General features: G+C 38.9%; 1 protein-coding gene across 2 annotated transcripts in view; it reads left to right on the top strand.

Annotated features, from left to right (window-relative positions):
- Window positions 1–563: 563 nt before the first annotated feature.
- GPR155 (G protein-coupled receptor 155) overlaps window positions 564–27,531 on the top strand; it is a 222,358-nt gene continuing 195,390 nt past the window's right edge. For both annotated transcript variants that reach the window (XR_008791885.1, XM_056110327.1), the window contains exons 1-10: window positions 564–773; window positions 1,643–1,711; window positions 5,582–6,073; window positions 14,909–15,308; window positions 17,069–17,234; window positions 18,390–18,545; window positions 20,590–20,673; window positions 21,267–21,384; window positions 25,970–26,054; window positions 26,153–26,243. Coding sequence is in view for 1 of the 2 variants with exons in the window: in XM_056110327.1 (XP_055966302.1) it covers window positions 5,614–6,073; window positions 14,909–15,308; window positions 17,069–17,234; window positions 18,390–18,545; window positions 20,590–20,673; window positions 21,267–21,384; window positions 25,970–26,054; window positions 26,153–26,243 (1,560 nt within the window). In the remaining variant the exon portion in view is untranslated. The remainder of the gene's footprint in view (window positions 774–1,642; window positions 1,712–5,581; window positions 6,074–14,908; window positions 15,309–17,068; window positions 17,235–18,389; window positions 18,546–20,589; window positions 20,674–21,266; window positions 21,385–25,969; window positions 26,055–26,152; window positions 26,244–27,531) is intronic.

Genomic DNA, 27,531 nt, shown 5'->3' with positions numbered 1-27,531 from the left:
ATCTGTGGTCGGAAGGTCAAGGTCAAATGCCTTGGGAAAAGGAAGGCGGGATTCTAAAGTCAGACTCGTCAATCCTGGCTTATAAACTCTACAGAACTCTAAAAATCCACCAGGCTAGCAAGGAGAGGTACTGGGACTCGGCGAAAAGACGAAAATGTCCACACGACAGAATTTTAGATGAGAAACAGCACATCGGAAAGCCCCCCGCGGTGGCCGCCATCTTGCGGGCGCCGCGAGGCCGGAAGTCGCCCTCCCCCACCCCCTGCTCACCCCTCCCATCCCCAGAGGCGAGATCCGCGGACACTCCAGCCGGCGGGGCGTGGTCCTGGCACTGGATCTCGGCCTTTCAGTGGTTCGGGGCGGAGTCTGAGGGCGGGGCCAAAGGGCGTGCGCCTTAGAGCCTCGCTACGGGGGCGGGGCCTGAAGAAGGGGGCGGGGTCGTAGAGGCCCGGTCAAGCGCTGTTTGGCTGCTGAAGGCCGTGGGCGGGGCTTGAAAGCCGGAGCGCCCGGCTGCAGAACTCCGGGCTCCACGCAGGGGGCGGGGCCTGAAGGCGGGGCGGGACCTCGCGCCCGGCCCGGGGAGGAGCTGACCAGGCCATGGACTTACCCGCGCCTCACTTTCTCCGAACGTGACTGAGCTGCTTCGCTGGCAGCTGGCTCCTCTCCGCTACCAGAGCCGGGGGTTGGGAGATGACGGTGATCGTCTCTGTGCTTGGCCCACTGCAAGCACCGACACCCTTCTCCTCGCGGCCCCGGGGCTGCAGACGTAGCAGGTGAGATGATGCATCCCCCGAACCTGCACGGTGCCGGCTCGGCCTTAAAGGGATCCTTGCTGTCTCCGCCCCCGTACCCCTCGAGTCTGGACAAGTCCTCAGCTCCCAGAGCCCGTGGCGCCCATGAACCCCCGCTCCCTGCCCCGGCCTGCCTCTGCCCCATTGCATCGTCCCGGAGGTCGTGCTCGGATCCCCGGGAAGGTTTGATTACAGGAAGGTGAAACTTGCCCTTTGGTGACACCATCCATCACTGTTTGAGGAACGCCTCGTTGCACGTGCTATCACCCTGACGTTCTCTTGCATCTCGAGGTAGCCTGCATCTCTCTACCTCCTGGCAGTTTCTGCCCAGACACCCAGAATGCTGCACTTTATCTTTTTGGAGCATGCCAGTTATCCTGACTTGGTCACTCCCATTCTCTGGGGAAGCTGAGGGACCAACTTTTTATGCAGTTACATATCACCACCTCACCCCCCAAGCGGCTGCTGCTGCTTTCCCGAGGCCTCGGGGTGGCAGCTGCTGTCGGGGTGGCCTGTTTGTTTATAGAGAGACTCCACATATCTTTATCTTGAAGGGCCAAAGTCTTTTGTTGCAGTGGGGGAAAGGAGGACAGACTGTGCTTAGCACTCCCTACCGCAGGTCTCTGGAAGGACATTTGGTCCCCTGCTAGTAGGTGGAAGTGGGCGGTGATTATGATGGTGTTGAAGAGCGCTCCATTCGTACCATGCTTTTCCCACGGGATAAAGAGTATTGGGTATTTAGGAAACAGACACCTTGAGTTATTGCTTCCTTTATGAAGTAAATCAGACCCTTCCTTCCCATTTTTACTTAATAGCAGTTGTTTACCGTCTCCTTGGTTTCTTGATCTTAGCTAAAGCAGAGATGAAACGGCCAGAAGTGATTTGCGGATAGCGTTTCCCTACACACCCACCCGTCCCAGGTAAGCAGTTGAGAGAAGTCATTTTCACTGTTACGCAGCGTTCGTTCTGTAACAAGCCTTGTTTTCAACAAGATGAAAAGGCTAAATTCTTAAACATAAATTTCTCTTGCTGTGGTTCATTTTATTAAAATGCTCTAGAAAGCACATTTTCCTCCCGTTGAAAAAGTATATTGAGATAAACTTTAATGCCTTTCTTGATTATTTTGGCGTTCTCTCGATTAGCTGGTATTGCTTTTTAATGTTGAGAACCATGAAAAGAAATTTCATAGGGATAGGGTACTTTATAAGTTTTTCTCTCAGTTTTCAACTAGTCGAAAGTCTAATCCTGGACACTGTCACAACTATTTAACCATCTCCTTGAGAGAGAGTTAGACCTCTTTCTTGCTGACATCTGTTTAAATTCAAACTGATGAAATTTAACACTTCTTTGCTGGAGATATGTCTCAGTAAAAGGGCCTGTACCTCAGGTGTGTGGTGCTCTGGGTTTGAATTCTGGCACTGCCAAAAGCATATAAAACTCCTTTTCATTGTTCAGGATGAGAAAAAAAGGTTTTCTTGGACCAGAGGAATAGTAAAGCCTATGGGGTGCTTGCCTTACACATAACCCACCCAGGTTCATTTCCTAGAATCCCTTATGGTCCTCCACTGAGCACAGATGTGGCCCCAAAACAAACAAGCAAAATAGTTATCTTTATGACCTATCCAGTCCTCATTTCAGCTGGAGAATCTTTAATGCTGTGTGCTTGAAGAAGAAATAGCAGGGTGATGAATTATATTTGATTTGTTATCATTCTTATCTGCATGAAAGCTTCAACTCCTACTAGCAATCGCTACCATTTCTCAGAGCCTGCTTTATGACAAATGTGTATAAAATCTCCAGTCTTCATAAGAGCTGTCTAAGAGGAGTTTTACTCTCATTTAACTGTTAAGGAAGCTAAAGTTCAAAGAGAATCAATAAATTGTCTCAAGAGTTGATAAACAATAAGGCCCCAAATTCTTCTCTTTTTGGTGGGGTTGGGGGGTGGAGAGTAGGGAACTACACCCAAGAAGCTCAGAAGTCACTCTCAGGTCTGTGCTCAGGACTCACTCCTGAATGTGCTTGGGGACCACGTGGTATTTGGAATTGAGCCCAGGTCTCCTGAGTGCAAAGTGCTCTAACACATTGAGTCATCTCTCTAGCCTAGTGGCTCAACTCTTTTCATGAACCAATTTAGCTAGTTTAGTTGAAACTGTTGATTCAAAAAAAATTCCTGGAATACACTGATATGTGAGTGTGGCCAAAGTTAAGGGCACTAAACAATATGAGTACTCCTGGCAAATGAATACAAGGAACTTTTAAAAAGTAACACAAGACTGAGTTTATCACATTATTTAGCAATGTCTTTTCAAGTGTACATCTTTTAAGCACTGAAAATGACATTATTATTATGATGGGTTTTGTACCACACTGGATGGTGCTGAGGGATTATTCCTGGCATTGCTCAAGGCACCATATGGTGCCAGCAATCAAACCCAGGCTCACATCGTCAAAGCATGAATGTTCCAGCCCTTCTAAGCCATCTTTCAGCCCTTAACATCTCTTTAAATTGGCTCCTTACTTCAGCTATGAGTTCCTATACCAACCAGTAGCTTTCCCAGGATATAATTTGATGCTTATTTGATAAACTCCAAGTATGTGTTTATTATAGGTTTCATGTATTTTGATCACTCCTATCTAATCCTGGTAGAAAAATACTTGTGCTGATCCAGATTAAATGGAAGGTTTTTAATTGGTTCTGTTAGACCAGGGTAGCACAGAGAAAGTTATTTCATCCCTACCTCCACATATCAGTTGTTGCTGGTCTCTGACCTGCCATCTAAATCTTTTTGATGTGATGTTAGTGTTCAAGAACTTAACAGGAAGTGAAAAGTTTTTTCTTTTCCTACCTTACATAAGCCACTTTAGCTGGATAACCCAGAATAATTACTTATAAATTGGCAATTGTAACCCTATTCTTTTCAGTTTCTAGTAAAAAGCCTATTAAGCTCTCAGAACTCAGGCTCAGGGCTGGAGCGATAGTACAGCAGGCAGGGTGTTTGCCTTGCACAGGGCCAACCCAGGTTCAATCCCCGGCATCCCTTATGATCTCCCCAGCACCGCCAGGAGTAATTCCTGAGTACAGAGCCAGGAGTAACCCCTGAGCATCACTGGGTGTGACCCAAAAAGAAAAAAAAAATCTCAGGCTCATTTTGTCGCAGTTTGGCTATCTACATCCAGACGGTCGGAATTATTGGCAAATACTCTGAGTCTTTTGGTGCTTCTGTCAGGGAAATGGTAAAGAAAAGTGAGGTCTGCCAGCATATGAAGGATTCTTGCTGCTGCTTTGGCAAAACCCAGATAAGGAGTCCAGCTGTGGGGATGTGGATGGTGATTTCTGGGTGAAAACAGGATCTGGCGGTGCCTGAACTCACATTCTCCACACTTCTTTTTTTCCTTTGAAGAGGGTTGGGTGCTTTGGTCATGCTTATAGCTTACTTCTGGCTCTGTATTAAGGGGTCACTTAGAGGTCCTTGAGGGAACTATTTGTGGTGCTGGGGATTCAACCTGGCCACATACAAGGCAAGCGCCTTAATTCCTGTACTATCTCTCCAACCTACAAATCCCCACTTTGATATCACAGAACCAAAGGAATTGGAAAAACCTGGAAGAAGCTCTACCATTTAACACATTGTTGGTCTATAATAAATGGTTAATTTATGTAACAAGTACAGTAAGAACTGATAAGTACAATGTCCAGAGCTCATGTTCTTTGTCCCACAAAGAAGAGCCTATTGTGACAATGTTTTTCTGAATATCTTAAAAACATTTCACAATATGCACTGCATTCTTTAACATATTATGAATCGCTTTAGGATATTTTAGTACATATTTTGTAGTCCTGGGCCTGTCGCTATGCTGCAAAACTTAAAATACTTGATTAAACAGAAAGAAAAATAAATATATTTCTGGAGCTAGGGGACGAGAATTAAGAACTGGAATATAGCCTTGTGTTTGCTAGGTCCTGTGTTAGATCCCTGACACACATAAGCCCCCTTCCCAGCATTTGGAGTATAGTGCTGGTGGCCCTCTGTACTACTAGGCCTGAGCAGCACCGCATTGCAGATCCAAGCACAGAACCATCAAGCCTATAAAACCAGGTTGACCAGGGCCCCTGACCACTGCAGGGAAGGCCCTGTTAAAAAAAATATGGAGTCTGGAGAGATAATACAGGAGTAAGGCAGTTTCTTTGCATGTGACCAACCCCTGGTTGAATCGTGACACCTCATATGGTACCCCCAGCATCATCAAGAGTGAATCCTGAGCAGCAGGTTAGTGGTAAACACTGAGCAACACTGGGTATGGCAGTTTTCCTACATAATTTTATGTTCTTGCCCTTTCACAGCAGGAGAAGTGAGACCCAAGAGAAGGGAAGTTACTGGCTTCAAGTTGGTTAGCAATACTATATTAAACCCTTCCTCCTCTTCTGTTCTCAAGTACAAAAGTTTCTGGAGGGTTTGGATACAAGCATCACTGCTAAGTCAAGTTCAAGTGTAAATCACTGTAGAGGACTGGGGAGGGGCCATTCTGCACCTGTAATTGTCGTAGATCTTATGCCACTCATGTCTCAGACAGTATGTAGCAACATATTTATATATATTGAATTGATGGGCCTTTGAAAAGAAAGCTAGCCAATGTTCCTCCCCTTCCCTTTGTTTCTATTGTATTTTTCTCTGGTGATAGCTGAAGAAAGTATGTTTATTTGTTTGGCCACGGAAGAAGTCTAGGTTTGCCAGTGTATCCTTTCAAATAGACTTTTTATTGATTGTCACACTTTCTCTCTTTCTTTATAGAGACCCGGTTGGAGTTAGAGAGTGAAAGGAAAATGAATTCTCTTCCTGATTTACCTACAGAGAACTTAAATGTTGCGGTCAACATCACCCCAACTTTGTCCCCAATACATGGATTCAATTCCACTGGTGACCCACCTTCAATGTCAATAACAAGGCTCTTTCCAGCCTTGCTAGAATGCTTTGGCATTGTTCTTTGTGGTTACATAGCAGGAAGGGCCAATGTCATAACATCAACACAGGCCAAAGGACTGGGCAATTTTGTCTCCAGATTTGCTCTTCCAGCTTTATTGTTCAAAAACATGGTTGTCCTTAATTTTTCCAATGTGGATTGGTCTTTCCTGTATAGTATTTTAATTGCCAAAGCTGCTGTATTTTTCATTGTATGTGTATTAACCCTCTTGGTTGCCAATCCTGAGAGTCGGTTTAGCAAAGCTGGACTGTTTCCTATTTTTGCCACACAAAGTAATGACTTTGCACTGGGATATCCTATAGGTAAGTTACTTTTTATTTTTTAAGATTTGAAAAATTCTAATGTTGTAGAGGGTAACTGAAATTAAGCCTTTAAAATGAAAGACGAGGGACTGGAGCCTACAGCAGATTGGGTGCTTCCCTTGCATGAGGCTGGTTCCCTCCATGGCACCCCATGAGGTTCCTCTCAGCACACCAGAAGTGATCCCTGAGCAGGGAGTCAGGAGTAAGTAAGCCCTAAGCACTGCTGGGTGTGGGCCAAAATCCAAAAACAATAATAATTTTTTTTTTTTGCTTTTTGGGTCACACCCAGAAATGCTCAGGGGTTACTCCTGGTTTTACACTCAGAAATTACTCCTGGGGAACCATTTGGGATGCCGGGGATTGAACCCGGGTCGGCCACATGCAAGGCAAACGCCCTACCCGCTGTGCTATCACTACGGCCCCAATAATAATAATTTCTTAATAAAAGAAGAGACTATGCATTGTTAGTGATATCTAATATATCTAATTCCCAAAAAATCATTCATATTTTCTTTCTTAAAATTGTTTTAAATTAGTATAAATTCTATTTTCCCTCTATTTCAGAGCTTGAGGGTCCTTCAGGTACCTACCTAAGTTGTTGTGAATTGTCATTATAATAATATTTTTTCTCTCAAAGTTACATATGGAAGAAGTTTAATTTCCAGAAGGGATCACTGTTTGATTTAACTTACATAAAAAAGAAAGATATAGGTTTGTCTGATCATATTAAATGTTAGCAGTACAAATTTATGAGTGATTTTTTTCTCCTCCGTCACTTTTCTTACTATCTAAAGGAGTTTTTATATTAAAACTTACTGTGAAGGGCCAGAAAGACAGCTTAGAAGGATGGAGCACAGGCTTTGTGTACAGGAAGTCTGAGTTCTATCTCTGGCATTCCTAGCACTGAGTTATCTCTGATCACTGCTGATCAGAGATGGCCCCAAAACAAAACAAAATACTTCCAAGTTTGTTACTCAAAATTTCAATGGACATTGGTTAATTTTTTACTAAAAACAAAAACTGATGATGTCCTTTCTATCTTTCTAACTTTTCTTTGACTTTCCAACTCTATGTATCCCTATTTTATATTTCTTTGTGAATATATTTCCTGATAAAACAGGATACATAATAATGTGTGGTGTTGAAATGTCTTGAAAAGAAATGTATGCTCTTTTTCAGAACACTGCCACTAAGAAAAGTTGAGCTTTGACCATGTTTCATAATGTGAGGACAGAATACTTTAGATCTAGTGTTTCATTGATTTACTCAATCTTAGTGACCTATTATATACTAGCACCTATCCTAGCCACTGGAAAAGCATCTGTGAATAAAGTTCTTACAAATGAAATAAAATTAAAATAATAGTTTGCAATGACAAGGACCGTAAAAATAAAGTACACGGGCAAGGAGATAGTTCCAAGTGGTAGCAGCACGCTTTTTCAGCATATTTGAGGACCTAAATACCTTATGACTTCCTGCGCCCATCACCACTGAGTTAACCTCTACTAAAAAAATTAAGTAGCTTTGGGCCAGAGAGATAGCACACTGGGTAGGGCATTTACCTTGCATGTGGCTGACCTGGGTTCAATCCCCAGTATCCTATTTGCTTCCCTAAGCAAGCCAGGAGCGACTCCTGAGTGCAGAGCCAGGAATAACCCCTGAGCACCACGAGGTGAGGCCTCAAGACAAAAAAAAAAAAAAAATAGTGTGAAGGGATAGAAATGAGGAGGTACTTTTAGTGTTAAAGGTGGTTAATGAGGCTTTTCTGGTGATTTGCCTTCTAAGCAAATGCTTGAATGCAACATACTGGAATGGACAATCAAAATCTGCCATGAACTTGCACATTTCTTATTCAGTATGGTTACCTTCCCTATGCCAACTTATTTCCCCATCAGCCCCCAAAGGATTCAAATGCACGATCCTTTACACCTTTCTCCTTTTATGGCCTGCCTCTATTTTATTTATAAAAAATAGATATTTATCTAAAATTTTTAATAACCACGAATAAAGCAGGAGGATTGTGAGAGAAAAATGATGTGTTTATATAACTGTAAAAGAGACTAGGATTAAAAGAGCAAGGAGTTAATGTGTTTGTCCATCTCTCAAGGAGCATTTATTATTATGTTAATATGTAAAAGTACTTAAGGAAGTTAAAAATGACTCAGTATCATAGTGCTAAATATTTAATAAATATTGCTATATCTTAATTTTAGACAGGGACTACAAGTCTATAGTTTCACTCTCTCATAGATCAGTAAACCCATAAATAAATAGAATTAACACTTGTAACTTTATAGTTCAAAGAGTAGTTTCTTCTATGCTGATCTCATGTGAGGTAAGGAAAATTTTATCCTGCTGTCAAAAAAACAGGCTTACAGAGATTCATTTTATTCCAGGTCACACAACTACTGGGTGACCAAGACCCAAGCCTAGCTCTTCTGGTTCTAAATCCTGAGAATTCTCTAACTGCACAGTTATAGTACATAATCTGTCTCATCTTGAGGGGGTATAACTGGCTCTAGGTGTACCTCAGTTTCAGAGGCATTCAAAATTGTGTTTAAGACTGGAGAGATTTTATAGAGGTTAAGACATTAGCCTTGCATGTGGCCAACTCTGGTTGATCCCAGCACTATATATGATCCCCTAAGCACTGCTGGATGAGTTGTCCCCTTCCCCCCCCCAAAATTTCCAAATTTTCCTTTAGATTATTCTAAAAATAATTCATAAAGTGATAGTAGATTTATCCATTTTCAGATGAGGCAGACTCTCTTAAATAAAACATGTGATCAGCCATGTTCATTACTTTTTTTATATCTTCCATTAAATCAGTAAGTCTGGTGGTGATGATGTTTGCAGAAGTGTGCCTGCACATTCTCCCTGATGATTCTGCTTATAGCTTTGGAGTTGTAATTTTGTTTAAATCATAAGCACTGCAAGAGTTTAACATTAGATGGTAGACAGTAAATTTACCACAAGCGAAGAATTTAGACAAAAGTATTCTCGTATCTGCAGTTCAAATCTGTGGTAGACACTTGGAAAGTATATCTGCTGCTCTCCAGTGAGATTGTTTATTATTGCTGGCTGCACCCATCTGCCTTCTGGTCTGTTCAAGCAGAACAGAAAAGATAGAGTCCCCAGAGAGAGAACCCTTTCTTTCCACTTGTTATATAGACTCTCCCTGGAATTCCCATTCTCTTGTTCTCAGATAAGCATCACAGCTTACAGAAATGTCTTTTTAAAGACTGCATTGGTTCCACAACATTGGTCTAATTTACAGGTAACTCAGAAGAAGGGAGATAAGTTAATGAATAAAGAGAAAAGGACAGTTATATTTCCCTTTTCTCTAGCCAATGACAATAATAACAGCATGTGAAATTACAGTAGGATGATTTACCTATACTCCAGTAACAAAATACTTTATTACAGACTAAAATGCCTTACTACAAATGAAAATAAAAGCTTTATTACAAACTTTTTTAAAAAGCTCTCTGTTATTTAGAACAATTCTTTTCAAAGGTGCGTTTGGATAGTCCAGTATGAGAAGAAACCAAGAATCTACCAAAGGGAGATATTGATTTCAGCAAATCAAAATGGTTCCCTGCCTCTGTCATTAAAAGATACTAATAGGCCATAGTTAAGTCCTATAATTTATTCTTCAAACAATGCTGATAGCATAAGTACCCTGACTAATCATAATTATGCTCTCATGCTCGAGCTGTAAACAGAAAGGAAATGAAGCATATAACTATGTTCCATTAAATAATAAAATGATCTTATCTGGATATTTGTGTTATTTACTAGGGATTGAAACCCTGCAGGAATCAAAATAGGAGCCACAGTGGGTGGCTAATTATGTCTTTTTATCCTTAAAAGCTATCAAATAATTCTCTATAGTGGGATTCTGTCCTTCCTGCCCAGAGCCCTATTTATAAGTATTAATTAGAATTTAAACTGATATAATAATTATAAATCTGTTAGTAGGTCACTGCTCTCGTACATTTTTTTCAGATTTGAAAAAAAGATCCTCAGGTTGGTAAATGGGAAAAAAGCACTGCCATATTTCAGATAAATATGTAATGTTATTACAAAACATTCAGACTGTCTGAAATGCATGGAATCTAATGATGAATCTTTGTCTCCTAGTAATTTAACAAGCATTTATTCTCAACTTTTTGCTCTTCACTAAAATATGCTATTGTATACGTATTCAACTTATTCAAAATATCCCCATCTATAATAGCCTGCTTTATAGACTATAAGGAGGGGAAAATTTGAATATAAAATAAATGAGATAAAACATAAATTTGCTGTCTTACAAAATCATTTTTGCGGCCCCAAGTTATAGTACAGTGGTAAGATTCTTTCCTTGCAGATGGCAGACCCAAATTTGATCCCTGACATCCCGTATGGTTCCATGAGCCCTGCCAAAATAATCCCTTCGCACAGAGCCAGGGGGGGAAATTTAAAAAAATAATAATTTTTTTTCAGAATCTGAAACCTTTGGCATTTGTTGGTATGTTGATGTAATTCAAAAAGTCTTTTCACATTTGTTGAGCTTTATGCTAGGGGCTTAGAAAACAGTGCCTTGAAGGACTGTTTAGAGACAGCCCTGGTGAAGCAAGGCACTAGGACAACACAGAGAAAAGGAAATGCATAATGCAGATTAAAGACCTGGTGAAAGAAGTAGTATCTGGAACAAGCCTTTAATATTAGGTAAAATTTGGGCAAAAGAGAGATTGCAAAATGTTGGGATTCAATGATCTATCATGTTGAAGTAATAGTTCTTAATCTAGTGTTTGTCCTGTGTAGCTGTGATTGTAACTGGGCTGATGGAGGCTTTTATTAAGAATAGTGACAGGTGAGTTCATAAGAGGCTTATTATAAATCTCAAAATAGAAGATTTTGTAGCTATTTTTTTGGATGGGAGAGCTCTCAGGGTCAATGCTCAGGGAACACAGGGACCACCCCTGGCAATACTCGTCTTTGTGGATCTAAAAGTTTGATGTGGATCTTTTAAGCTCAGTGCTCAGGTTGATGATGCCTAGTGCTTGGGGTCCACCAAGGCCACGCCCAGTTCTGCCAGGGAAGGGAGGTCATGAGATGCTGGGGGTTGAATTCAGAGCCTTCACATACAAGACATGTGCCCCAGATCTTTGAACTATCCACTTTACAGCTATTCTTTCTTATGGGTTGGGAGGTTGAGTTTTAGGGCCACACTCTACAGTGCTCAGGGCTATTCCTGCCTCTGCAATCAGGAGTGACTTCTGACAGGGAATACATGTAGTGTTAGTTGCCTGTGTGTAAGGTAAGTGTCTTGTCCCCATACAATTTCTCTGGCCCCTATGATTATTCTTATAGATGTGAGAGATGTGTGAACATCTTAAATTTTGTAAATTAAGATTAAGGTGCTATTGTTAGCAATGCATAGGATAAATGAAGAAAATGGTCAAGAAAACCCAATGTAAGTTATGAAACGCACTAATTCAGTTTTGAGATTTTTTTGACAAGTGGTAGTCAGGCTCAAAAAAGAAGGAAAATACAAAAGATCCTCCGAAAGAAGCAAGTGCTTGATTGGCCAGTCACATGCATGGAGCTTTTAAAACAATCTATTATACAGTGGGGATTAAGTACTAGTGTTCCAGGAAAGTGAATTTCTAGAAAAAGGGATTTATTTAAGAGTTTTTGTGTGCCATCCACACCTACAAAGAAAATTTTCTTTTTTTTTTTCTGCTTTTTGGGTCACACCTGGTAATGCACAGGGGTTACTCCTGGCTCCTGGCGGTGCTCAGGGGACCATATGGGATGCTGGGAATCGAACCTGGGTCGGTCGCGTGCAAGGCGAATGCCCTACCCACTGTGCTATTGCTCCAGCCCCAAATATTATTTTCTTCATGCATTTTATTTTGACTTCTTGGCTCAAATTCTGGTAGTAGATTTGAAAATATGAACTTTTTCCAAATACATTCTCCACTTAAGAAGGGGGGCCAAATATAGATACGTTTCTCTTAGAGAAAACTTAATGGCCTAATTAGAAGTAGCTCTCTAAAGCTAGCTATCAGGGGCTGGAGCAATAGCAGAGCAGGTAGGGCATTTGTCTTGCACGAGGCCAACCCGGGTTTGATTTCCAGCATCCTGCCCATATCATCCCCCGAGCACCGCCAGGAGTAATTCCTGAGTGCAAAGCCAGAAGTAACCCCTGAACATTGCTAGGTGTGACACAAAAGAAACCAAAAAATAAATTTTTAAAAACAAAATTAAAAAAAATAACATTAGTTATCAGAGTGCAGGTTTTTTTTCACTTAAAAGTGTGAAAGAAATCACTAAGAAGTATAGAGCAGAATATGGAATTTAGAAATCAATGGGAAAAACTTCTGAAATTTTATGTAATAAAATTTATTTTAATTACAGCTTCATTTTGGAGATAGTATAGACGTCTGTTTGTACTTAATTGAGAAGGAAATAAAAGACACAGAGAGAGTTGTTGTAGAAAAAGCAGGTTTTAGCTGATGAGAACAAGGTGAATTTCCAAAGCTTATATAATCTGGTTACATAACTTCAGCAGGACATGTGTGTGATTTTAACTGAACTTATATATCCAGAGTAAACAAACGTATTTTCCTACCTCTGTCACTTTATCTTAATGTAAATTGAGAAACCTAATCTTTTACATTTTTTTCACATGATTACCTCTTTCCTTATGAGTGATTGTGGCTATTCTTTTTTATCTTTCTCAACCTGTAATCATTTATGAATAAGCCTTTACGTGTGCAAGGTTAAATAATTTCAGAACTCATTGCCAGAAATGTGCCCCAATACCAGGTAGCTTAGTCCAGTGCTCAAAGCTGATCAACCCGACAAAACCACCAATTCTCTCATTCACCAAGAAATTGCTAGAAAGCTGATCCAGTCACCTGCCCTCTCCCATGGAAACTCATTTTCTGAAGTGATTAGGCTCCAAAGAAATGAGCCTTCAAATCATGGAAAAGGCCCTTAAGTCACCCATAAGATTCAGCATACTTTGTCTACTAGGTACCATTTCCCATAAGTCTCACACATCAGATTTCTTTTCTATCATTATTCCTCAATGAGCAAGCGATGTAATGAATTCACATTTGGGAACATGTTTCGGGGGGGGGGCTGGTTTGTTTTTGGGGGGAGGGAGGAGAGGTTTGTGTTGGGAGTGGGAAGAGTGAAGCTTTTATTTTCCTAAAAGTTTTTTGGATTTCCGTTAATTTGTTCTGGAGCTTAGGATGTAGTTCAGTGCATGCTACCTGAGTTTGATCCTTGTCACTGTTAATTTAAAAATTAAAATTGCATTGACAAAATTCCACTGATACCACCACCCCTCTACTCCTCCACCAACATCTTAGACTCACCTTTCCATCTCTAATTCTTCAGCATCTTTGCTTATTTTATCCTGCAAGGATTCATTCTCTTTTGTTCCTCTGAAGCGAGACTGCACCTGAGCTTATGGACAGTGATAGGTAGGGTGGACATCCTCCACCCAGTATCACTGCTAGGCCATTGCTGTAGAACCTGCCTCTTGGGTGTTCATGTGACCCAGTTAGACCTTTATTGCCTTCATTGTTCCCATCTACCACTGGCAAACAAATTTTAGTCATCCCTCCTCATTTACTGGAGACTCGACTATGTGACTCACTTTCGTCTTTATTCCCAAGCTTTTCCTTTATTTGGATTGATTCTAGTAACCCAATCCCATGTGTGACCCATTACATTCTTTGCCCTTCAGCTACTTAACATTTCATCTCTAGTGATGTTTTCCTCTACCCTCCTATAACCACCAACTTTCAGGGTCTCATCCTGGCGCATGCCATCTGGGAAAGTACTGCATGCAGTAGTTCACTCTCTGCCATGTCCTGAACTATTCTTGGACACATAATTCTTGAACCTTAGAGAAACTTTCAGTCTCTGCTACCTCCACTTTCTGTTGGCTTTCTCCCACCTAAACTTCTTTTACCAGCTTGGACTCCATTACTTCAGCACTGATTTTTTATTTATTTCATACTCAGTTCTCTGTCACAGTTCTCTGCCTCCCCACTCCATTGAGATTTCCCTCTTAAAGGAACCAGCAACTACCATGTTGTTGTTATTATCTAGTGGCTTCTTTTGTAACTAGATTTTTACTTTGCATTGTTTCTTTTGTTTTTGTTTTGTTTTTTGAGGGGAGGGCATACCCACTGGTGCTGGGGCTACTTTTGGCTCTGTAGTCTGGGTTCAGTCCTGGCAGTAGTGGGGATAGGTGGAAAATATGAGGTACCAAAGATTGAACCTGGATCTCCTACATACAACACACTCAGCCTTTTGAACCATCTCCCCACCATTTGCACTGTTTAAGACTTTTCCAAATTGAGGTTGAATAGATAGTACAGCAAGGACATTCACCTTGCATGTGACCAACCTTGATTCAATCCCTGGCACCCCAGATGGTCTCCGAAGCCCTGCCAGGAGTGACTCCTGAGTGCAGAGCTAGGAGTAAGCCCTGAACATCACCACCAGTGTCTCCCAAAAAACAGAAAACAAAGAAAGAGTTCTCCAAATAGCCCCTTATTGAAACCAGTCTTAGTTTCTAGAAAAAAATAGTAATATTTCACTAAAAATAATTTTCTAAAATTGAAAGCACTTTATAAGTTAAATATTATTTAAAATATTCTTCTTCCTTTTCACCTTTATGATTAAGATGTTCTCTAAAATTAAGTTAAACATGTTCTGTATCGTTTAACTTATAGTATATAATAATTAAGCACAGAAAACAGATAATTTACAAATATATTTCTATGTTAATCATTTTAAATGATTTTAATTCTTGTTTTACAGTTGAAGCTTTATATCAAACAACATACCCAGAGTATCTCCAGTATATTTATTTGGTAGCACCAGTATCTCTTATGATGTTAAACCCAATTGGGTTCATCTTTTGTGAAATCCAGAAGTGGAGAGACACTCAAAATGCATCTCAAAACAAAGTAAAAATCGTGGGACTTGGACTTCTGCGTGTATTACAGAACCCAATAGTATTCATGGTCTTCATTGGCATTGCTTTCAATTTTATTCTTGATCAAAGGGTGCCTGTGTATATGGAAAATTTTCTTGATGGACTTGCAAATTCTTATTCTGGATCAGCCCTTTTTTATCTTGGTCTTACAATGGTAGGAAAAATCAAGAAACTGAAGAAGTCAGCATTTGTTGTACTGATTCTTCTCATCACAGCCAAACTGTAAGTTTCACGTATTTAACTTGGGGGTTGGACTCTGTGAAAGCTTTATGTGGTGATTACTGGGAGGACTTTCATTATTTTGTCCTTGAAATGATGGGAGAAACTTTGGAGTATAGCTCTGAGGTATAGCATGTGGTTTGCATGCAGCACTGGTTCCATCCTCTTAAGGTAAACAGGAAGTAGTGATGCCTCCTGATTAGACTGTTGTAATTTAAAGAAAATGAGAGTGGTATATTGTGGAAAGTCATTTGTTTATTTCAAGTAGACTATTCTTTATGTTTCACTGTCAGGGTATAAAGATTATAGGTTTTCCCTTCAACTTTTATATAATTTTGTTTAATGTCTCCTAAAGCCCCAGTTGATCATATTTAAGAAATTCTGTAGGATTTCTGAGTATCTAAGTCTATTAAATCCTTAAGTCAAAAGTATCAGTTATTTTGAGAAGGTGATTTTGAGTATAAAAGTTTTTTTTATTAATTTGAAGGAAATATTCTATAATTTTGAGAGTGGTCGAACTTTCTAAGTATAAGAAGTCAGTATAAATTATTATCAGCCATTTGATTCTATCTCATCAAGTAAAAAGTTCTTATCAGTTTACTAATTAATATTTTCTTAATTAATAGTTCTTGAGCATCCTAATGTATTAACCATGGAACTATATTTTGTGCTGCAGGTCATATAATTCCACTGCAAAATTAACCTAAGGCAACTGAGGCACACTCATTAATGCATTAAATTCAGCTATTATATAGACAGTTAAATTTATGAGATCTGTACAATATGAAATAAACCAATACAATATGAAAATTATATTTTCACAGTAATAAAAATGAATGTAAATTCTGAAAATTATAGTGGAACTGTGTTCTTGAATATGGATTATTGAATAGTACTGGCAATACGTATGATTCTAGAAATAATAGTTTTATCCACTTCAACTTATAAGTAGAATTTAAGTGTTTCTCATTATTTGAATTATCTGGATCATTGGTCATTTTTAGATATTTTCTTTAAAAAAAATAAATCCCTGGAAGAGTAGTTCTTCATTATAACTTAGAGCATCTTTTCTTGGTGCTGCGCTGACAAATGTTATCTAGCCTGGTCTTGTTCTTTTTCAAGGAAAGCTTCATTAGCTCATCTAATGTTAATATGCTTTTTCTATGGAATCCTGAAGGATTTGTTTAATAATTGACTCCTTACCAGGTTTGGATTTCATTAACTTTCTCTTCTGTCTCAATTACCAAGATAAAGAGTTAATTTTAAGACACCTATTTTTCTACTGGCTTTTAGAATCTAATTGAACAGCATTCTTATTATGAAGTGAAGCATTTAAACCTTAATCATAATACATAAAGTTCAGCTTCTTAAAAATTAGTAATTTTCTTTTAAAAAATTTACTCAGATTGTCAACCTTATTTTTTGTTCTTTTAACATTTCAAAGAACTAACAAAAGCAAGAAAGGCACTATAAATGTGACTTCTACAATTTTCCCCCAAATTTATTTGTAGAATTTTTTTTTAAAAATCCAAGTTTTCCCTTCCAGTTCCTGATATTCAAAGTATTTCTAGATTTCTATTATACTTTAAATGTCTTCAAGTTTAATTCTTAGTACTTTCTGCACAAAATATTCTCTAGTAGGCATTGCAGATAATCCTCCTGGACAGGAGAAAAAGAACCTAATATCAAGTTCACTAGAGCAGTCAATTCTGGGACCAGCATGCTTTGATGCCATGTGAATGATACATTTCTTGTTTCTTCAGCCTGGTGCTGCCACTGCTGTGCAGAGAAATGGTGGAACTCTTGGACAAAGGCGACAGTGTAGTAAACCATACAAGCTTATCGAATTATGCATTTTTGTATGGTGTCTTTCCTGTAGCACCAGGAGTGGCTATCTTTGCAACACAGTTCAACATGGAAATAGAGATTGTATGTATATACTGCTTTCTAAGTTTGATTATTTGTGTAGTTAGAAGAAAAGTGAATTTTTTTAACACTGAAATCAGCATTCTCTCATGAGAATTTTTTGTCTGGAAATTACCTCAGTATAAATGAGGTGGTATCTTAAAACATCATATAATAATACCATGAGATAATCTGGGTCTTTACTCAGTCATGAATTTTTTTTTCTAATCTTTATCGCTTTCAAGATTTTATTGTTATCCTTACATTTAAGCCTAAAAGTTATTTAAAGAAAAGTGACTTTTGAAATTTTGAGGTGGAAAAAAAAATCTGTTTCATTCATTGTTATTTCAGCTAGCAGATGCAAAATATATAATCAACTTCCGTAAATAGCTAAAATCAATTAACATCAAATTGTTAGTGCTTGCTTAAACATGTTGTTCTTTGTTATCCAAACATGCTTGTTATCTGCAACATTAGAGGTAATGTGTTTGAAATAAAGCATAAAGGAACTCAATTCTTTAATGAAGACCAAAGCCATTATTTAAGCTGTAAAATGTTTGCATGTTAATTTTTCTCTTATTAAATTGCTCTTTTTGCCCTAGAATTTATGAAATTGGAGGGGAGGAAATTGGCCATTGGTTTGATTAGATCGTTGATATGGTTCACTCTTCAGAACCTAGGAAATAACCCTCAGCAGTAGGGTGTCTAGTATTTGTTATCTGCAAATATATATTAGAAGGGCTGCCAAGGAAACATAACAGTTTTTTCTTACGAACTCTCAGAATGGGAGGAGTATGACTTGTGAAAACATGCTGGATTCTGCGGTTCTTTTTATTGACTCTCGCTTTTATTTTAGTATACCATGACACAGCGGGTAGGGCGTTTGTCTTGCACGTAGCCAACATGGCCACACGAGTTCGATTCCTCCGCCCTTCTCGGAGAGCCTGGCAAGCTACCGAGAGTATCTCTCCCGCAGGGCAAAGCCTGGCAAGCTACCAGTGGCATATTCGATATGCCAAACAGTAACAAGTCTCACAATGTTACTGGGCCCGCTCGAGCAAAATTGATGAACAACGGGAGGATAGTGATAGTGATAGTGAGAATACTTTAACTATTTGAAGTTTAAAGTGTTGTTTAAGTAAGATTGTGACTTTCCTCAATCTGATTGCCTTTTTGCAGATAACTTCAGGGATGGTAATAAGCACGTTTGTATCTGCTCCAATTATGTACGTTTCTGCCTGGTTACTGACCTTCCCCACCATGGACCCTAAGCCATTAGCATATGCCATTCAGAATGTCAGTTTTGATATAAGCATTATCAGTCTGGTCTCCTTGGTAAGTACATTTCAGTATTATGTGAATGAAAATCACAGAACATGTGTGAGATTAGCGTGATAACACAAAGTTAGAGTCTTAATAATTGGATATCTAATGCAATAAAAAAGCTAAAGCCTGATCATACAATATGTCAGTCTTCTGAATTTTGTCTTTGAGAGTTAGAGTTGTCAAGCTACACAAGGCATGAAATTTAGTCAGACCTAAATATGATTTGTGATCCTATCACAAGCTAATTGTACTCTCTGTACGGTTAACCTAACCGTTCTATATCTCAGCTATAAAACAGAGATAAGACATTTGCCTGTGTTCATGTCCTATTTTAAGATTTAGATGAGACACTGTATATAAAAGTCATCCTGCAGTTTGCAAATTGGTAAATCACTCTACACATACAGCTTACATAGAATTGTGGGGTAGGAAGGAAACTTTGGGATCATGTTCAACCACCCATTTCATGTTAATGAAACTTTAAAAGTATATATGACTCAAATTAAACAGATATGTACTTGAAAACTAGAATAACACAGGCCAAATAATCTTATCAAATTAAATATTATTCTGTTCTATCTGAAGAAAATTTAAAGAAATGTGTGAATATGGGGGCCAGAGTGATAGTACAGCAGGTAGGGTGTTTGTCTTGCATGTGGTCGACCCAGCTTCCATCCCCAGCATCCCATATGGTCCCCTGAGCTCCACCAGGAATAATTCCTGAGTGCAGAACCAAAAGTAACTCCTAACCATCACCAGGTGTGATCCAAAAAAGAAAAAAAAAGTGTGATTAATATTTTTAGGAAATTTTTCACTTGCATATTCTCAAAAATATGTGCCCATTGATAAGAGGGCAGCTTAGTGAGAGATATGACATAAATTTTAATTGACATTGAAGGGAGAAGAAAGAAATCTATTAGAAGTTCTAACTGGCCACTAGGTAGTATGGAAACCTTATGCTTTTAAATATAAGGAATGCAAGACAATCTTTTGTGAATAATGTTATTGTTAGAAGAAATCCTGCCTGGAATTTAGATGCCTTGTGAACCAATATGATGGAATCAAAATGGGAATTGAAACTAGTGTATTGTAATTGCATCTTGTATTAAAGCTCATTACCTGGGCAGGGGGGATAACCTAGGGGGTAGAGCACATGCCAAGCATGATTGAGGCTCTGAGTTTGATCTCCAGCACTTCATGTCACCCTTCTTCTGAGATCCCTCTCCAGAGCTGTTATGTTTGAACTGTTTTTTAAAAAGCCAAACTCTTCCTGAATAGTAGACTGTGAACCTATGTCTACCCGCAGCCACCTAAGCTAGAGAAAGAATTTGACCCTGGCTAAGGCATTAATTCTTAGAGACTCTGTCATCTTTGGACTTTGGTTTACAATAGAACCTCCTCACATTTTTCCCCCTATGATAATAATAAATTGCCTTCATACGCTTTCAGAACCTAGACAGCTTAAAGAAAACAACATTTTAGAGGATCAGAGAGCTAGAAAGTGGGTAGGGCACTTTCCTTTCATATGGTTGACCTGGGTCCAATGTTTAACATCCCTTATGGTACCCTGAGCACCATTAGGAGTAATCCCTGAGAGCAGAACCAAGAGTAAGCCCTGAGCAGTTCCAGTATGGAGGGAGGGAGGGAGGAAGGAGGGAAGGGAGGTGGGGGGGGACAGAGAGAGGAAGGGAAGGAGGGAGGGAAGGAGGGAGGGAGGAAGGAAAGAGGAAAAATGTTGTTAATATCTTTTGGAATCAGAATAAAAAAAATGTTTTAGAAGGTTAATAATGAATGGGCCAGAGAGATAATACAGTGTGTAGGGCTCTTGCCTTGCATACAGCTAACTCAGGTTTGATTCCTGGTACTGTGGCACTGCATTATGGTCTGCTAAGCATCACCAGGAGTGATCTCTGAGCACAGATCAGGAGAGCTCAGAGCATTGCTGCATGTGACCCATCACCCTCCCAAATAATTAAGGCTAATGAATGAGCTTTTTAATAAGTAATTATAAAATTAGTAGACCTAATTAACCTTTGAAACTTTTGTCTTTAAGATTTGGTCACTGGCTATTCTTCTTTTAAGTAAGAAATATAAACAGCTTCCTCATATGCTTACAACTAATTTACTCATCGCTCAGGTTAGTAAATCTTCAAATATTTTTAATGATGATTTTTCTAATGAATTTTTCTACTATAGAGAAAATTACTTTGCTGGAGCTTTCCAGTTACAAATTCAGAATTATTACCAAATGCAATCAATTATAAATGTATTATAATTAATTTTCCTAATTGATTAAATGCTGTAATTAGTCTATATAATTAAGATATATAAAACTTAGACTAATAATAGCATTTTATGATCCTTTTGCTTTTTAATAGAAATAATTGTATCATTGAAAATCAAACACATCTTCGTTTTGTTCTTAACATCTTTGGAAGTTTCAAACTGTATATCTTTGTCTCAAACTAGTAAAATGAGGTTTAGCTTTTTTTATTGTAAACAATTGCTAAATATAAGATTGGTATTTAAATTGGTCATATCTTTTTCAATTGAACATGTACATTGTTAAAGGCTCTATATAGTCAATCCTAAAACTTGACATTTTAGATAATTAATATGCAGTCATTCAAAATCACTCTAATAATCGAAAATAACTATATATTTGCTGTGACTAAAACATATGACTATGACAATCTTTGTTTTGATTTTTTTTAATTTTTTTCCCTTTAGTCTATTGTCTGTGCTGGAATGATGATATGGAACTTTGTTAAAGAAAAAAATTTCGTTGGCCAAATCCTAGTGTTTGTCTTATTGTACAGCTCCCTTTATAGCACCTACCTTTGGACAGGTAAGTGCATCATGAACGGAAGTTTCGATATGTCTACCTCCCCACCATTGCTAGAAGCCCTTAACTTCTGGTGCTTTTAGTGGCCTGTTTGACATGTGACTGTACAGTCAAGGCTTTCACCCACACATCCTCCACTAAGGAGGGCAATCAATGAGAAACTGAGCTCTGGTTCTAAATGTACCCTGCTGCTGCCTGGCCTCCCACATAGTCCAGCCACGTGGTCCTTTTCTGGAGCATTGGCTCTCAGCCACGGTCGGCAGTGTTCACCTTTGGAAATGCTGGAAGCAGGTGGAGGACGGAGACTTGGGCAGAGAATTGTGACGCCTGGGAAGTGAGACCCATAGTTCAGGCCAGCATAACTGGAAGAAAGTCTGGCTCGATCTCCTACATATGATGTGTCTTTCGCAGCTTCTGTTTCATCCTCAGTAAGACTTAAGTTTACCATGCCTTACAGAATGATTTTGAGACTCCATTGAAGCATTGGTTGTTTCTGCCTGGTAGGCACTCAGCACATAGAAATATATCATTAAACAGGGAAAGATGGTAATATGAGAGTCAGAAAAATAAGGAAATAAAAGGACATAGAAATAGAAGAGTACCAAATAAGAATTATATCTCATTTCAACTAGCTTTCAAAAAAAAGTTTCAAAATGAGTTGGCACCTTGCTATTTTGGAGTGTATGTCCATTGGATGCCAGCATACTGATACGAAATGTTGGTGAAACCTTCTGAGTCTAGCTGTTTTGTACTCAGACCACAAATGTGAACTTGTGGAACAGCAGATGCAGAGAAACTGGAATGGGAGGATTAGTTCTGGCTACTGTAAGTGGACAGGAGGGAGGAAGTGACTGCAAAGGACAGACCTTTGAGTTTATGTCCTTGCAGGGAGAGGGGGCCATCAAAGTCAATAGCCCTTTGAAGTAAACTAATGATGTGGTAAAGAAATCTTGAATGACAGGTTTATTGTAACATGAGGGGTTTATTCTTTTTAAATTGTATTTATTTATTTGATTATTTTTGGTTTGTGCTTTTTTTTTTTGAGGCAAGTACACTTGCCTTAAAAAAAAATGAAAACATAAGGATTTTCATAAGAAGTCAAGTGAAAAGGGGTCTAATAGAGGGGCCAGAGAGATAGCATAGCAAGTAGGGTGCTTGCCTTGTACATGGCTGACCCAGGTCCCCCGAGCCCTGTCAGGAATGATTCCTGAGCACAGAGGCAGGAGTAACCCTTGCTGAGTGTGAGCTTCCCCCTCCCTAAAAAAAGAGGTCTAATAGACTTTTTATTAACAAATCCAGAGGCTGAAGAGAAAGTCCAGCAGGTAGGATGCTTGCCTTGCATGTAACTAACCGGGGTTCAATCCTTGGCATCCCATATGGTTCCCTGAGCACTGCCAGGAATGATTCCTGAGTGCAGAGCCTGGAGCATCTCTAAGTGTGGCCCAAAAACAAACCAACAAAAAATCCAGCTAGACCAACTTGATCCCTAATGTTTAAGTTTATAAATTTATTGTGAGCATAAGAGAGCAGCAAATACATGAAAGATCAAAAAGCCCCAAGAGCTCCTGAATCTCCTTTCAGAATCTACTAAAAATGTTTTGAATTTCCTGACTCCAAGGAGGTACCCTCTAACCTTGACATTATTATGATATGACAAATTTATACCTGAAGTGTCATTCAAATGATCCCGTTTAGACATTTCCATTCCATTCATACACATACAATTATCATGATTTTCCCATATCTGCATAACTTTTGTCCTTTATTCTTGTTCAAATTGACTCACTGTTTTTTTTTTTAATAAATGGAGCCTCCTATCACTAAAATGCCAGGTTGGTGATGCTAGTCAAAAAAAAAAAAAACTTTTTTAAGAGTCAGAGAGATAATACAGCAGGTAGGTCTCTTGCCTTGCATGTTGCCAACCCAGACACTATGAATAAGTAGAGTAAAACGTATTTATCCTTGTGCCACCTCTAATCTGGACACTTTTGGAAATGCTGATCTAGTTTAAAACCTTTGTTTCACAAATGAGGCAAATCAGAGCCCAAGAGTTAAAGTGATTTGAATAGGAGCTCTCAAAGCTTCCTCTGGGTCACTGCTAGGTCTGGCCGATTTGTGTAGGCATCTTTTCATAAGGCAGGTGTGAAGAACATTCGAATTTTTGTTGTTGTTTGTTTTGGGACCACACCTAGAGGTGGTCAGGGTTTACTCCTGGCCTTGCACTGAGGAATCACTCCTAATGGTGCGCAGGGGACCAGGTGTGGCCAACTCAGATTGGCAAGGTACAACGCAAATGCCATATTTACTTTACTATCACTCCAGCCCCGAACATTAGAATTTTAAAAAATTTCCTGAAAACTAGATCACTTGGCATACTTTTGTGATTTGTTACTTGTTTCCATGGCACTTTGAAATCCTAGACAAATGTACAAATTTACTTAGGGAGGAACAGTTGTAGTAAGAGAAACAATTCTCAAGAACCTTGGTGTTGAGTTCAATTTAAGTCACTCTGTTTCTTAACCTCGACAATCTTAAGTCCAGGCATGATTTCCTTATGCAAGATGAATACATACTCTAAAACTAAAGCAAAGTCACCAATGAGAAATTTGGGGGAGGAGCTAGTTTGGATCACATTCAGAAGTGCTAGGAGGCCTACTCAATGCCAGGGATCAAACCAGGCCATCCAGGGCAAGGCAGCACGTTAACCCTTATTAACCCTTGTCTTTATGGCCCCTGAATTCAGTAAATCTAATTAGGAACATTAAGTGACATGACAAAGGGTTTTGTTTTGCCATCTGATTGATTCGGTTTTAAACCCTATAAATGTTAAATGAAACTCACTTCTCCGATTTGGGTTTTGTTTTTTGTTTGGGTTTGTTTTGTTTTGTTGTTTAGTAATTTAGTCTGCCTTTACTTCCATATGTGAATTTATGACCTGCTTGTTTCATTGCTTTTCTCTCATCAAACCCCTCAGACTCTTTCTTTGGTTGATGTTTACCACCTGGCCTTTATTTGGCTTAATCAATGTAAACCCAAATGTAATCCCTGAAATCATGAGACTCTACTTAGATTATAAGATGGGTGTCCAAGAGATCTACGTTGAAAATAAGCCAAAGCCACTGAATATTTCTACAAGAAATTTCCACATCACAATGACCGTCTTAGGAAGGGTTTTAGAAACACTGACAGAATTGGAAGACTTACCTTGTATCTGAAAATCAGGCTTTTAGTCCTGCCCTGCCCTCTGCTGGCTACCTAGCATGGGCAACGCAGCTTTTTCCCCTTTGTGAAGTATTTAAAACTGTGGTCCTGGAATAAAATGATAGTACTACAGGTAGGGCCCTTGCCTTGCATGCATTTTTTTAAAAAACACTATTTAATGTTTAATCAAAGAGTACAATAACTTCTCATTCATAAAAGCACTTAAGTATGTATAGTGTTATAAGCTTAGAAAGAATTAAAGTGAAGAAACCTCATCAAACAACAAATTCAAGAACAGAATGAACACATGCAACACTCACCAACATCTCCCTCATGCCTCTTGTCACCATCACAGTACTGTGAGCACTGCTAGGTATAGCACCCCTCCCCTTCAAAAAAAATAAAGGAGTGGAGGTGTCGGAGTGATAGTACAGCAGGTAGGAAGTCTACCTTGCACACAGTCGACCCAACTTCGATCCCCGCATCCCACATGGTTCCCCAAGCATCTCCAGGAGTAATTCCTGAGTACAGAGCCAGTAATAACCCCTGAGCATTGCCAGGTGTGACCCAAAAAGACCAAAAAAAAGTGGCAGAAGAAAGGAGTAAAAAGAAATATAACTTTTTTACTACCAAGCCTAAGGTTCTCTAGTTATATAGGATTTATATTTGTATAAATGTGGATATAGGAATGACAGAAAGCCTAAGAACTGTAAAATATTTGGTTTTATATTAAGTTCTCATTGCATTTGTAGTAAGGTTTATCTTTTTTTGTTTTGTTTGTTTTGCTTTGTGGGGAGCATACCTGATGGTGCCCAGGAGTTATTCCTGGCTCTGTACTCAAGGGTAACTGCTGGAAGGGGTTCAACTTTTGTGGGCCTTGTGTAAGGCAAGCACCTACTCAGTGTACTGTTGCTCTGGCTCCAAGGTCTATCATTTAGACTTGGGGCATTTTCCCAAAATTTGTAAAATTTGTAAAAATTTTACAATGTGCATTGCAAAATTTTACAGAATGTGCAAAATTTGCCTATACTTCTAGGCATCAGAACAAGTGGGGTGTCTTATTTTTAGAATCACTCTGTTTACCAGTGAAAATCATTTTCTAAATATCCTATCTGTTCCAAGCATATAATTAAATGAAGGAAATTATTTGGACTTCTGAAAAATATCCTCATATATAACTAAGATTTGGATAAATTAATAGGAGAAAGAAAAAATAAATTATTTCAAAAAAAAGCTTGCTTTAATGTATTAGGTACCACATTTATTTAGAATAGAAAAATCTAGGGCAAAAACTACCAACAACTTGCTTGTATAAACTTGGCTAAATTTCCCTGAAGTCTGATCAGCATTAATTAGCAGTCTTTTCTTTTTCATTTCCTATTCATAGGACTTCTGGCAATTTCTTTGTTTCTTTTGAAAAAGAGAGAGAGCGTCCAAATTCCTGTTGGAATCATCATCATATGTGGCTGGGGGTAAGTAGGTGGTTTTGGTTTGCTTACCTTTTTCTAGTATATAGATCCTAGTCTCTCTCTCTCTCTCTCTCTCACTCTCTTACCCTTCAATATTACAGGATTCCTGCTCTCCTTGTTGGTATTCTTTTGATAACTGGAAAACATAATGGAGACAGCATTGACTCCGCTTTCTTTTATGGGAAAGAGCAGGTGAGACACATTTCGTGACACTTCTTCTCTTCTTGTGCACATGGCTTTTCCATTTGTTCAGGCGTTCTAGTCTGCCTACATTAAAATCAATTTTGAAAATCCAGTTCAGCATATTTCCTGTCATACGGGACCCTGTATTCCAATATTAAGTCACACCTTAAATGTGGTAAAGATTTTACATATTTAAATCTGGGTTCGGCTGAAGATTTCCAGATGTTTGAAACTCATTTGGTCTCCTTAAACATGATGTTTGTTAATAATAAGAGTAGTTCACTTAAAGCTGGTTAATAAGTTAGTGTTATAATAGAAGTCAAGTTCCTCATTTTCAATTCTGTCATAAATATACATTTTAGAACAATAATTACTTGGGGGAATGTGTGCTGGAAGTTTCTAAGGGTCTCCCCAAGTCTCCAAGTAGAAGCAGGCCCATGTTTATGTGTGGTTAGTTATTTTTAAACCAACACAAATGATCTTTTTTCTGTTTTATAATTTTTAATTTTATCGATTTTTTTGTAGGATTATATACATAAAGTACTTAGGCTAGTAGTGATTAACAAACTATTAGTTATGTTTACTCTATTTAGTATTAATATCATTAAAATCTCCAGCATAGGCCAGAGTGATAATACAGCAAATAGGACACTGGCCCAGAGCAGAGCCAAGAGTCAGCCCTAAGCACCACTGGGAGTGGCCCAAAAACAAAAACAAAAAAAGTCTCCAGCTGACTGAAGTATGGTTAAACTATATACTAATGTAAAAAAAAAAAAACTTTGATGAAAAGTAAAGGTTTTTAAATAGGCATTTAGATTACTCACAAAATAACAAACATCAAAACCTTTGACATGGATGTACAATGAAAGAAGCGTCTAGAAATCTCTTGATTATAAGCAAGCCACAGTTTCTCTACAAGTAACTTACACATATATCCTTTTCCATTTACGTTCCTTATTGCATGACTCTTGTTACTATTTAAAGACCTCGTAGTAGAGCAATTATGGTTGTAAAGGCAATGTATTTTCCACACACATGCACGCAAGAACACGCACACACACACACGCACACACATACACACATGCACACACAGTGCCCCTAATCTACTCTCCTAAAATGATCAGATGGTATTGTAAAATGTGGCCTAACCATCAAGTCTGCCGGAGGGGAAAGGGTGTTGCTCCCTTCTGCCCTCCTCCCTCTGGAAAGAAAGATGGCGGCCACATGGGAGCCTTGTGGACAGCAGGTATGAGCCGGGGGTGTGGGATCGACTAAAACCTCATGGGAAGGGGGGCGT

The sequence above is a fragment of the Sorex fumeus genome, unplaced genomic scaffold (assembly GCF_029834395.1).
Source record: "Sorex fumeus unplaced genomic scaffold, SorFum_2.1 ptg000009l, whole genome shotgun sequence".
NCBI classification, from domain to species: Eukaryota; Metazoa; Chordata; class Mammalia; order Eulipotyphla; family Soricidae; genus Sorex; species Sorex fumeus.
This window is presented reverse-complemented; position numbering and strand designations above follow the sequence as displayed.